We start from the raw sequence: 13360 nt of genomic DNA, 5'->3' as shown, positions 1-13360 counted from the left end.
GGTTCAAGCGATTCTTCTGCCTTGGTCTCCTGAGTAGCTGGGATTACAGGCATTTGCCAACACACTCGGCTAATTTTTATATTTTCATTAGAGGCTGGATTTTGCCATGTTGGCCAGGCTGGTCTTAAACTCCTGACCTCAGGTGATCCGCCTGCCTTGACCTCCCAAAGTGCTGGGATTACAGGCGTGAGCCACCGTGCCCAGCCAGATATTGCGCCCTTTCAAAAGCATCAGTAAATGATTTTCCTAGGGGAAGCTCTTTGCCTATTAATAGATTTGGTCACGGTCTGGGCAAGGGATAGTGGGACGCCACCGTCATGGGTCCCCAAGAGTGCGGCCATCTGGGCTGGGCCTAGGATGATGGGCTGGCTCCCACTTGCTCCTGCTGCAGGAGATCATCTTGAAGCGAGCAGCGGACATCGCCGAGGCGCTGTACAGCGTTCCCCGCAATCACAACCAGATCCCCACCCTGGGCAACACCCCTGCGCACACGGGCATGATGGGCGTCAACTCCTTCAGCAGCCAGCTAGCCGTCAACGTGTCGGAGACGTCACAAGCCAACGACCAAGGTAGGCTGGCGCGCCAGGTGGACCCCTGCCCTGAACACCCTCCGCGGGTTGGTTGAGGCCTTAGCTGAAGAGGCACGTGTCCAGGGCCGGCTGGGGAATGTCCATAGCGTTCCGTTCTCTCTGGCTCTGCTGGTTTCTTTGCTCAGGAAGACCTTGCTCTGCAGGTCCTCCCAGCCAGTGCTGGCCTAAGAACACTCATAGAGAGCCCAGTTACTAAGAACGGCAGCTCCCCTGGCTGCCATGCGGGTCACTGGTATTTGCTAGAAGTTTCCCTCAATGTGTTCGTAAGTGACTTTGCTTTCCTTGGAAGACTGGGCTAAGCCATAGGATAGCCATGGCCTAGGGAGCCGAGGAGAGCCTGCTTGGATGCACTGCATGGTGGGATTTGGGTCTAAGTTTGGAACGAATCCATGGAGAGAGACCCGCATTTCCACACCCTGCACCCCATCCCACAGTACAGTGACCTGGGCCGGCCAAGGCCGCTGCATCTTGCCGTTTGGGTCGATTTTAGTTTTCCTCCTTGCAGAGTGCGCAGGCAGTGACCTTAGAAAACAGCTCACCTGTACTGCTGATTTTGTTCCCATCCATCCACGCTCCTGTGGCAGGAATGAAGCTTCCATGTCCCCTGACTGCCCCCATGTATAGAAATAGAAACCATACAAATGAAGACCCCCAAACAGCCTTTCAGGGGAAGTTACGGCCACAAACAAGCTCTCCTTGTCAGTCATGGCATTTGAAGGTCTACAGAGGCCGAAAGTTCACAGAGCGTGGGGGGACAGACCAGGAATCCAAGCTTTGATAATTGCCTCTAAAGAGAAACGTGAAAGCCACTGACGGTGAGATCGAAGTGCGCCCCGGCTGGCTGTCGAAGCCGGCAGAGACAGGATGGGGCTCACGGTGAGACAGTGGCAGCAGGGTTGGCGTGATAAGGTCATCCAAGCTGGCAGCAGGCGTTAGAGCAGGTGGAAAGCACAGGGTCAATTAGCAATGTTAATAAATGATATAGATTCTCGGGGAACCCCCCCCCAAGTGTCTGTCGCTGATAATAATGTTATTTTTGGCCGGGGGGGGATTTCAACAGTCGGCTACAGTCGCAATACAAGCAGCGTGTCCCCGCGAGGCTACGTCCCCAGCAGTACTCCCCAGCAGTCCAATTACAACACAGTCAGCACTAGCATGAATGGATATGGAAGTGGCGCCATGGCCAATCTAGGGGTCCCTGGCTCGCCTGGATTTCTTAATGGCTCCTCCGCTAACTCTCCCTACGGCAGTAAGTGTCTGTTTTTGTCACACGTCATCACGCAGATTCATATTCACTACTGAGTCGAGTGTGTGCATTGCTTGGGTGTTCTGTGATGTGAGCTACTGGATAAAAGGAAGGGTGCCCTGGAGGCTGGGCGTCCAAATGGCGACCATAAATTGACCCAAAACGGGCCCGATGTGACCTCATTGGAAACCAAAACAAAATCCGAACAAAATGGGCTGCTCAATTGGAAGAGAAAGTCCAGTGCAAAAGAGCTTGCCTGTTATCCAGAGCGTGGCCGAGCCAGACGCATGTCATGTTTTGTTTTTGTGCCCCCGCCCCCCATCCGAGGCGAGGCCTTTGGCGCCGTCTCGCCGTGGCACTGTGCCGCGGCCGCGCGTGCTGACCGTGTTTGCTTTGTTGCAGTAGTGCCGTCCAGCCCCACCATGGCAGCCTCTTCGGTCACCCTCCCTTCAAACTGTAGCAGCACACACGGCATTTTCTCATTCTCACCTGCCAATGTCATCTCCGCAGTGAAACAGAAGAGCGCCTTCGCGCCCGTGGTCCGGCCCCAAGCCTCTCCTCCTCCTTCCTGCACCAGCGCCAACGGGAACGGACTGCAAGGTGAGGGTGGTGCGGGGCCGGGGGCCAGTGTCGGGTCCTCTCCAGGGGTGGGGATGGGAGTGGGGGTGGGGGCTCGGCCTTTCTCCTGGCACCTCTGTGACCGCTGCATGTTCTCCCGTGGCCCACCTTGATGCGTGCCGCCTCTGCCTGGTGTTCAGAGCAAGGACCCCTGTGCACTGAGCCCCAGAAAGGACCAGATTCCTCCTCTTGGATTTTGTCCAGTTCACCCTTCCGATGGCACCTAGTGTACTTTCGGTGGAACGCCCTGCGCCCCTAAGGGGGTGGGACCACGTGAGAGAAGGCGGGAGTGCGGTGAAGGTCGCGGTGGTCATTGTCAGTCTGATTCAGCCAATGGGCCTTTGCCCGGGGCCTGGCACTTCTCAGTGCAGGGTGGTTAGCGCTTGCAGCCTCCTATGCACAAAGCAGCAAAAATAGCCCTGGCATGGGGATGGCAGGGCACCATGCCGCCTGTGGATCCCATCTCAAAATCTGCCTACCCTCGTTGTCCCGAGGCTGGGCCTTGGTTCTCCACTTTATTTGCTGGACCATGCGTCCAGCAGGGCTGTGCTGTCTTTTGGAAAGGGATGTGCGTCTAGACCCAGGGCCAGGTGTGTACCAACACCAGGTTGCAGTCCTGTCTGTGGACAGGAGCTGATTTTCCCTATGTGCTCTCTTTCAAAGATTCAGGAGGGAGAAGGGCCGGCCCCGAGGGCACAGCTGTCCACAGATGAGGCCACATGGAGTGGGCACCTTATGCCTGCCCAGTGCCTGGCCCATCTGGGCTGTGCAGGCTGCACGTGGCCTGCGATGTGTGTGACAGGCAGAGCCACATGGGTGCCCCCAGGCCTCATGAACTTGTGAGTGGCCCTTTGTGAGGTGCTGAGGCCCGCAGGCACTTAAATTAAGTGGCCGTCATCTGGCCTCTTTCAGACACCACCTTTGGTGTATGCTCCTCCCAGTGACTCAAATCCAGTTACTCCTTTAGAAACATGAACCCATTCAACCAGTATTTACTGAGCACCTACTATGTACCAGGCTCTCTGCTGGGTGCTGAGGACGTAGCCGCGGAGAAGACAAACTGGCCCTTTTGTGAAGTCGGTGGCATATTTCACTTTGATGAACTAATGCTCAAAAAAGGAACTGGAAAGGTATCAGTGATTTGAAATCATTGTCTTCACAACATGCGTTAGCGTATGAAGGGACGCCCAGGCCCCCGAAGTGCCGCCGACTGGCCTGCGTGCCATCAGCGGGCACCGCACCAGGGTCGCTGCAGAGGCAGGTGGTGAGGTGCCGCGGCGCTGCCCGCAACATGGGGTCAGGCCGGCTGAAAGACGGCACCTCCTACGCGGTGTGTACATGCACAGGGCTTCCAAACCATAAAGTTGTAACGGTGAGTCGGAGATAAATTAATATCGTTGAAATTAATGAACTGAGAAATCGAAGCTCACGTGACTACATGAACAAATGTATTAATATGTTATACATCAATTAATGACAACGATCATTCTGACAAAAATTAAACAACAGTAGCGGTAAAATATTTTAAATTACATTCGTACCAGGAGTTCACGTGAAAGCGTCAGCCCCGCTTGGCGTTTTTGTGCAAAGTTTTCTCTTCTTTCCTGAGGAGAGAGAAAAGGTCCTGACGGCGGTGCCATGACTCACATCTCTCCGTGGCCCTTGCCTGGAGGTTCCAGGGCAGGTGGGCTGTGAGTGGCTTTGATTCTGGAGAGCCCCTGACTCACCATTACGATACAGAGAGATGACCGCACGGTCAGAGCCCAGACCTGGAAGCAGAGGGGAAACTGAGGCCAGTCTGGGTCTCACATAGGGAGCGAGAGCAGGGCCTGTGAGCCGGCCTTGGCTGGCGTCATGGGAGTGACCAGGCTGGGTCGCCTCTCTCGGCAGGGGGGGTTCCGGGCCTCCGTTGGCTTTGTACCCTGCACTGGTCAGTGTGGGGAAGCTGCAGCCTCTGCACACAGCAGTGCCAGGAGCCCCTCCCTTTTCCAAAAGAAGCCTTTGAGGAGGGCTGCAGGAGGGGCAGGACCGGGGGATTTTTGTCCCCACGTGCGCCCCCACCTCAGGAAGCAGATTCCCCAGCACACCCTAACCACGCCCGAGGCTGGTGAATGGAATTGTGCAAGTCCAGCCTCCCAGTTGAATAGGGGGGAAGGGCAGCCCCGCCCGCGTCTGCATTGGCAGGAGGGCGCATGCGGGGAGCCTACAGTAACTGCTCTGTCCTTCTGTCTTGCAGCTATGTCTGGGCTGGTAGTCCCGCCAATGTGAGGGACTCCTGTTTACCTTCCGCAGCACCCAGCATCAAAGGACGGACTTCAGGGGACACATTTAGTATATTAAGACATGCTGATGGAAACAGTATCTTCAAAAATATCAGCAGCAATTGAAATGCTACAAAAGACTTTGTTTAAAGATTTTATTTAAACTACTAAGAATCAACATGCAAACAGCCTACTTCTTCATGAACAATTCCATTTTATTGACTGAACTTTTCTCATATTTTCACATTTCTCAGTCCTGAAGAATAAGGAAAACAAAGCGACGCCTATTTTGTATAAAGTTTCTGACTCCGTCTTGGCCATGTCTAGTAATTGCTATGTGTTGGGAGAAACTTTGTGAATGCACCATTTTGATGATCATGAAACGCTGATGAAAAATGCCTCCAAACATTTTTCTGTACTCATACTTAGATTCACAATGGTTGTGTATCTCTATAATGTGAAATATTTTTTTGTGGTGATAAAAAGGGGGCCAAGGAGGTATGAGCCATCAGACTGGAAAAAAGGATGACTATATGATTAGGAGAAACTGGGGTGGCAGGGAGGGAGGGAGGGTTTATCATTGCTTAACTTCATCTTAATGAAATGAAACTTTGTAACTTATTGTAGTTAGAAATTGTAACTTTGATATTGAATTCTCTTGCCTTCAACAAGCACACTGACAGAGAAAAACGCTACTGTCTGTTGGTTCCAATATTCTCCCACTGCTAGAGCTTCCTGTTAAGCAAGTGTGATCTGCAACATTTTTTCAACTTTTGCTAGCACTGTATACTATTGCATTCTTAGGCTACTGTGAGGTCTATGTTTCTTGTACCAGAAATTGTCCTTTTGACTTCTAGATCCTTCTTCCCTAATGTGTTTTGTATGTGGTTATAAAATTGTAGACTTTTGTGATTTTGCCAAAGTTGTAGCTAAATATTTATACACTTGTCTTGAATTTTTTTCAGATCCACTTAAAATATTTAGAAAAACAAGTTTTATTCCTTATGTGTCTTATAAGGAATAAAATGGTCTTCATTTGACACTTACTTTCCCATGAACACTTGCAGTTGCTAAGGGACTTTATTTTGTAACATATCAATTATAAATATTGTATTTATCTTTGAAATTTTGTACATTGCTTTTCCCGCCTTTTCCTTTTTCTTCTTGTCTGCGTTGGTTTTTGATCATGGCCTGGTGTTGTGATACTGGGAAGAGCATTAGCCGAGAACTTGTCTCTCTGATGTGTTCCGTTAAGATGAACCAGTCTTTACATTTCATTTGTACTCCAAACATATGCTGTTGTTTAGACTTTCCATCTTTTTTTTTTTATTTTGAGGAAAAGTCAAATTCATTGTTTATTTTTATATTATTTTTAAGTTATCTGAACAAATACTTTTGAAAAAAAAGTTAGTTGTATAGTCAAAACAAATCGGTGCCACCCGGCCGTGACAAATCCTACGAGAGTCTGTGCATGTGGAACGGCCGCGAAGAGGCGACACCATTTGGGGCTGTGTCCTTATTTTATTTTTTTGTAGAATGTAAAAAGTCATTTTAGATGCCACCCATGACTTTGCCACATAGCTGAACTGTGTTTACTGGAAAAATTCAGAGGCCTAAAGTTTAAAATAAAATTTACTTCTGATGTTTTAATTAAAATGTTTGCCACATTAACTTCTCTGATGCCTTAAAAGTGGACTTCTTTAAAGAACCTTTGTGCTATTTTATCACAGGCTTACACAACAATTGTTAATAAATACTTCATTTGGAGATTTATGGTGTAAAACACACACACACACACACACACAAGCACAAGCCCGCTGCATGACCCGTCTCTCCTTTCTGGGACTATTTCTGCTGCAGCCTGTACCCTCCTGGGCTCACCTCTGATTCACAGAGGTTTCAGGGGGACCCAAATCACTGCTGATTTTTAATTTTTTTTTTAACAATACATTTCTGTGGTCAGTTCCAACAGCACTGTCCGTACTTTTAAAACTGGAATGACCTCCTTCAGATATTGTGCCTCTTAGTGCCAAACCCACAGTGAGACCAAAAGTGTCAGGTTTTTTTTTTCTTTCTCCTTTGCACTAAATGCTTTGCAGACACAGCACAGCACAAACATTTTGCAAATTGCAGCAGAAATCGAATTTTAAAAGGAGGGACTTTAAAATACCTTCTTGACAAAAATCAACAATGCACAACTTAGAAAGTGTTCATTCTAGGGACAAAATTAAATAAACAGAATGTCCCCAGGAGTCAGCAGGTCACAGTCTGGCTTTGTGACAGTTGACAAGGCCTAGCTACATGGGAAAGCCTGAGAAGTCACTTTGGAACTAAATTGCCTCCGTTTTATTTTGTATGAGTAAGGGTTTGATCTACAAAAGAGCGCACAGGGACGCACTGAGAACGCCTGCCAGCTTCCCCATGCCCTCACTTGGTTTGTGTTTTAGGTTAAGTAGTCAACGCCCACATCACTTCACTGTCTCAAGACTGAGCACTTCACTAAATGGTAGATTTTACTGTTAAAGACCCTACAATAAGATTGTTTTATCTGTACATTTTTTCAGATATTTAACTGTATAAAAATGTTCATTTTACACAATATTTAATTAAAGTATTTCTTGTCTGTGAACTTCACTTTTGGTAATTCTGTTTTGATTATTAAAATGACTGACTAAACACACATAAAATTTACACCGGGGGTTTCATTTGCACATGCCGGGTTCTGAAGCTGCAACTTGGCCAAGATAAAAATGATCCATAGTAGAACTTTCCACAAAGTTATCCAGCCTCCGTCCTCTAACCCGCGTAGAGACAGAAGTTCAGCCAATTGTCACTTACGTGGTCCTGACCCCCAGAGGTACCATCTGTATGCATGCTGCACTCTGGGCGATGCTTCTGTGTCACACATGCTCTGTGGGCCACAGCAGTGCCAGAGTGACATAATCACTGTTCCAGCACTTGTCTTTGGGAACTCAAACAATCCCAAGGCTCACTGAGGGGCTTGATAACCCACTCCCTCCAGACCTTCTGCCCCAGCCCCTCTGCTTCTGAATAGCACACTGGGCAGGTAGAGAACAACTGCTCCAGAGACCCCAGACACATGCTGCTTTTGGCTCCACAGTTGGGTTCCACTGGGCAAGAACCAGGCTTCGGAGAGAGAGCGCAGCAGCAAAGGCTCTGGATGGGTGTGCAAACACCAGGGCACCCAGATGACTGTGCTGCCTACGGTCTGCAAGAGGGGCATCACCGATTCCACTGCCACCACAGTGGCACAGCAGACCCCATGCACCAGCCCCGGGCGCTGCTGACTGCACACTGGTAGCCAAATGCACCAACTCTAATGAGATCTGCCTTCAACACTGAGGTTCTAATTTACACACCGACGTTCGGCTCCTCTGAGTTTCCCGTGCTCCCATTTCACTCAGTATTTTTTCATTTTCTCCTTCATGAAAGGCTGGGTTTGCATGTTTTGGCTTGCAACTTTATAACACATACACATAAGTGTGATCCAAATTAGTACTCACAAATGTCATCTTAATTACTTGTTCTGCTGAGCAAAACAGGAAACAATTATTCAAAACATAAAGAAACTTGTGAATACCTTTTTCTCCTGTCACTGACAATCAGGTTCTTATTTCAGACTTAAAGAGTCAGCACAGAGAGAGGCTTATAAGGTACAAGCCTGAAGGCTGCCCACTCCCCTCCCCTGCAGACTCCCTTCCAAAGTGGCTGGAGGCTGGGGCTGGGGCTGGGACAAGCAGTTGCTGGGCAAGTCACCTCCTTCGCACTCTGCACTGGTGCCACAAGTACCCAACGTCCTGTAACCAGGGGATGGAGAAATTATGTTTGTGTTTCAAATCAGAAGCAAGAACTGCCTTCTTTCAAAATCCACGCCAATTATTGTGAGGCCGCCTTTTAAGGTCTTTCAAGCTTTTAAAGATTATTCAAAGCACTTGAAATGGGCTTCAATCTAATGCCTCATTTCATTGCATTAAACAGCCTAGTTAATAAAGAATCAATATATTCAAAGGGCAAGGTTATCTTTTGTCTATAAGGGGTGGTGTCATTCTGAACCTTTTATAGTTCAAATGCGGAAAAAGACCTCATGAAATCCATACTCATCAAGTGGGTCAACGCGAGCGGTAAAGAGGCCCCTGAAAGGGAAGAAAGGCTGCTCTCCTCTAAAACAACCCATGCTTATCTCACTTGCTCCGAGCGCCCAAAGAAGTCCTCAGAAATGTCAATTTCTCATCAAGACAAGAGGCCACGCTGATCATTTTTTCCAGAGAATACATACAATTAAGAGAATGCAGAGAGGCGGCGGTGGCAGTGATTTGTGGCTTATTCCGGCCCCATGAGCTGCGATCTCCCTCCCAGCAGATAAAAAGGGTTGTTGATAACTGAAGTGTCAATATGCCGAAGAGTGAGTTTTGAATGTGAGTCCTTGTGCTTTGAGCTCACTGGGCCGATCCCAGGCCCTGATAACGGCGCAGCTGCCAACGGACACCACAGGTTGGCCCTCACAATTAATGCCATGAATAAATCACACAAAAGAGTTGGGATGCTTTATACTCGGTGAGACAATCCCCTGTTTTACCCTTCAAGGATTCCTTTTATGTTGGAATAAGGTTGCTTTTAATGAAATTTAAACTCATCAGAGGAAATCAAAAACCTCCAATCAGATTACAAATTGATTTTTTGGTCATTTGTCATGTCCCAGCGTAGAGCCGCAGGTTTCACAGGGAGCGAGTTGCCGTCGTGGCGGGGCTGGGAGTGAGCGTGGATGCAGCTCCCGCTCCCACCCCTGGCTTGGGACAGCCCGTGGTCGGGCTCCTCAGTAAGTAGAGGCAGCCCTGGTGACTCCTCCTGCCCCACTGAGTGCAGCCGACTGAACCTGTGACAAGAACAGGTGCCAATCATGGCGAATTCAGTGGCAGCTTTATAACCTGGGATGTCGTCCTTGGCAAAATTCACAGTGACTTCTAGTTCTGCACTCCCAGATCCACGGGTGGCCACACAGACACGTTCTCTGGGGAGTGCCATCAGTTTTGGTGAGTCTCCACCCCCACCCCCACCCCTCCAGTTGGCTCTACACTACCCCACAGACAGCATGATACAGAAGCATGCGGGTCTCCCAGTCCCCATGTGCCAAGACCCTGAGATCTGGGCAGAGAAAATCTTGGCTAACTCCTAGCCAGCATCCAGTGGAAGCCCCAGTGCTCTCCTCAGCAGAGCCTGCCCTGCCCCCCAGGCCACTCCAGGGTGCTGTCCCCCTGGGGAAGACTCGAAAGCATCGGAGGCCGCCAGCCTCCAGCCTCCAGCCTCCCAGTGGGTCTCCTGAGTGCCCTGGATGAACCTGCACCTTCCTTACCCCTGCAAGGGGGCACCTAGTCAAAGCTGAGGGGGGAAGCTGAGGTCCCACTGAGTCTCTGGTACTTAGTGGGAATCTAGAAGGGCCTTTTGTCCCTCCTGGAAAGACTGGGGCCGGGACAAAGTGAGGGCAGGCACTACTTCGGGAGGAGGCGAACACTGTTTCTGATTCAAGATTCCTCAGAGACCATCTCTTAAATATAGTCTCCAAAGTGAGTCAAATACTCCACACATCTAACAGCAACACTCACCTTTGCCGCCCCCGGTGATCTGCGGAGCACTTTATCCACACCGTCTCTCTTGTCCTCCCACAAAGTGCTGTGCTGGAGCTGGCTCCCCACTTCCAGGCGGTGAAACTGCAGTTCAGAAAGTTCAGATGATGGTCACTAGGCTGAAAGGACCAGGGCCCGAGGCCAGGTGACGTCTCCAATCTTCAAACCCTACCCTCTCTCCACTGACTTAGGTTTCAGGTATCTTCAGTAAGAAAGACTGGCTGGGCACGGTGGCTCACGCCTGTAATCCCAGCACTTTGGGAGGCCAAGACAGGTGGATCACTTGAGGTCAGGAGTTCAAGACCAGCCTGGCCAACATGGTGAAAGCCCGTCTCTACTAAAATTACAAAAAAATTAGCCGGGTGTGGTGGTGGGCACCTGTGATCCCAGCTACTTGGGAGGCCGAGGCAGGAGAATGGCTTGAACCCGGGAGGTGGAGGTTGCACTGAGCTGAGACTGTGCCATCGCACTCCAGCCTGGGCACCAAGAGTGAGACTCTGTCTCAAAATAAATAAATAAATAAAAAAGAAAAAAAAAAAAAAAGAAAGAGAGAGAAGGAGGAGTATCTAAATGGAAGCGAGGAGAGAAGTCACACTTCCCTGTGAAGATCCTAACCAAGCCACCCACAGGGTTTGGAGAGCCTGACTCAGTCGAGGCCACCTGTACAGGCCACAAGTGGAAACTGGCTTGCCCAGTGCAGCTCAGTTGGGGTCAGAGGGCCTTGCCTCAGAACATAACCAATGTCACACTTCTACGCTCCCAAAACCGGAGGCAAAAGACCATTTCTCCCAGGGACTTTGAAGCTGCCATGAGGCCTCGGAACCGCTGGCTCCCTGTGCTCTCCATGGGTTTCCTGGGGTCCTCATGGGGTCCACATGGGGTCCACACATGGGGCTGGTGAGCCAGTGTGGGAAGGGTACACTGAGCCCATCCCATGGTGCAAGAGTGGGAGGGAGATGCAGGTTAGGACTGAGGCAGCCAGAGGGGCTGGGCTGCAAGGGGTTAGGCCTGCAGCTGGTACCCAGCAAGGGCTCAACAAAAGTCAGCTTCTGTGACTGCCAGCAAGGTAATAATGGGCTAAGGATGGAGTGAAGAAGAGGAAAATAAGAGCAATCATGATTTGGAGGGTAGACTTGCAATGAGTAACAACAATATCAAAAGTCTTGGCTGAAAAAGACACAAAGAGTCAGAAGGGGACACAGGTGTCTCTCACCAGACTGCCCCATCAGACCATCCCCTCTCCCAACACTCCACACTGATGGTGGGCCATGGACAACGATGGTGTTGGTGCAGCTTGCTAAGCCATCACAGGGTTCATTAGCGAAGCTAGATATAAAACTTGTTTTTCCACCTATAAGGGACCAGATCCTTCACTGCCTGTGCTACTATTGTGGGTCTGGCAGAACACAGGGCTGATACAGGGAAGTTGCCATCAGGAGAGAGAGAAAAGATGCCTGTAACCATCTCAACAGAGGGATTATATTCTTAATATACAATGAGCTTTTGCAAATCAATAAGACTCAGTGAAAACCCTAAAGAGAAAAGAGGCAAATTTACACTCCATTCACAAGGGCACAATAAAAGTGGTCAATAAGCTTAGGAAATTATATTCAACCTCATTTAAAAATACATATCAAATTAAAATAATGGGATGAATTTTTTTAACCTATTAAATTAGAAAAGATTTTTCTTGAAAGCTAATACACAATGCTGTTGATGGAGAAAGGGTATTCTTACAGTAGTCAGTAGAAGGGTAAATTGGTACAAGCCTTCTGGAAATCATTCTGACATATCAAGAGACTTAAAAATATTCATATCCTTTTTACTGACTAATTCCACTCCAAGGAATCAATCTGAAAGAAATAATCAGATATTAGACAAGACTTTTAAGTCCAAAATTGTTAGCTATGGCAATATTTATCAAAAAATTAGAAAGAACCCAAATGGCTCAAAATAGGAATTGGTCATTAAATTATGATATAGCCATTATAATGGAATATTATATATTCTATTAAAACATAAAGATTATGTTTTTGAAGTATATCTAATAAAATGCTCAGCATCAAATGACATAAAATTAGGTAAAACAAGCATATAATACTGTTTATATAGAACATAATTCCAATTTGTAATTTTTTTTTTTTTGAGACACAGTCTTGCTCAGTCACCCAGGCTGGAGTGCGGTGGCGCGATCTCGGCTCACTGCAAGCTCCGCCTCCTGGGTTCACGCCGTTCTCCTGCCTCAGCCTCCTGAGTAGCTGGGACTACAGGCGCCTGCCACCACGCCCGGCTAGTTTTTTTGTATTGTTAGTAGAGACGGGGTCTCACCGTGTCAGCCAGGATGGTCTCGATCTCCTGACCTCGTGATCCGCCAGTCTTGGCCTCCCAAAGTGCTGGGATTCCAGGCGTGAGCCACCGCGCCCGGCCCCAATTTGTAAATTTCTATGTAGAGAGAAGACAATAAATAATATATAAAAATATACATATATTTAGAAAAAATACTGGTCAGAGTTACAGCAAAATTAACAGTAGGTATATCTGGGAGGTGAAAACTTACACATTACATTCATATTTTCCCAGTTTTCTTCTGAATAGACAGGCAGGGTTACGTGTTGGAGAACACTGCTTACCATATCACTGTCTCACCACTCTGCCCTCCTGCTACAGTGAACAAGGTAGGGGAGACAACTAACTCAGAGCCATCAGATTGGTCTAGAACACTGAGGCCTGATGGGATGGGCATTGGTGCATGGCTACCTGGAATCTGAGCTGGGGCTGACATAGTGCTGAGAGAGCAGACACCAGACTGACAAGTGGGCAGGAAAGAGGACAGGTGCACAGGGGTGTGGAGATCTGGGCTGCGTGGTCCAAAGCGGAGAGATCCTAAGGGAGGAGTTCCCATGAAGCCCCACTGAATTCCTTGCTCTGCCTTTCTCAGCATGTCTCTGGGGACTGATACTATCTTCACTTTTATCTGAACTACCTGGAGGAAGTTTCTGCTGC

The 13360-nt window shown here is 48.7% G+C and overlaps 1 protein-coding gene and 1 long non-coding RNA gene across 15 annotated transcripts in view; one reads left to right on the top strand and one right to left on the bottom strand.

Annotated features, from left to right (window-relative positions):
• EBF3 (EBF transcription factor 3) overlaps nt 1–7349 on the top strand; it is a 129885-nt gene extending 122536 nt beyond the window's left edge. For 2 of the 14 annotated variants that reach the window (XM_077945622.1, XM_028827011.2), the window contains exons 13-17: nt 392–569; nt 1651–1839; nt 2347–2436; nt 3472–3584; nt 4691–7349. In XM_077945622.1, the coding sequence (XP_077801748.1) occupies nt 392–569; nt 1651–1839; nt 2347–2436; nt 3472–3584; nt 4691–4708 (588 nt within the window). In that variant the 3' untranslated portion in view covers nt 4709–7349. Of the gene's footprint in view, nt 1–391; nt 570–1650; nt 1840–2238; nt 2437–3471; nt 3585–4690 lie in introns of all 14 variants that reach the window. The other 12 variants (XM_077945620.1, XM_028827009.2, XM_015148455.3 and 9 more) reach the window with 7 other exon arrangements.
• The window catches only part of LOC114670073 (uncharacterized), a 34209-nt gene extending 23767 nt beyond the window's left edge, over nt 1–10442 (bottom strand). The window contains exon 1 of the long non-coding RNA XR_003719549.2: nt 10337–10442. This is a non-coding gene — a long non-coding RNA (uncharacterized LOC114670073). The remainder of the gene's footprint in view (nt 1–10336) is intronic.
• Between the last annotated feature and the right edge of the window lie 2918 nt (nt 10443–13360).

Source organism: Macaca mulatta, chromosome 9 (genome assembly GCF_049350105.2).
Source record: "Macaca mulatta isolate MMU2019108-1 chromosome 9, T2T-MMU8v2.0, whole genome shotgun sequence".
In the NCBI taxonomy this organism is placed as follows: domain Eukaryota; kingdom Metazoa; phylum Chordata; class Mammalia; order Primates; family Cercopithecidae; genus Macaca; species Macaca mulatta.
The sequence above is the reverse complement of the archived record's forward strand: the minus strand, read 5'-3'. Positions and strand labels throughout refer to the sequence as shown.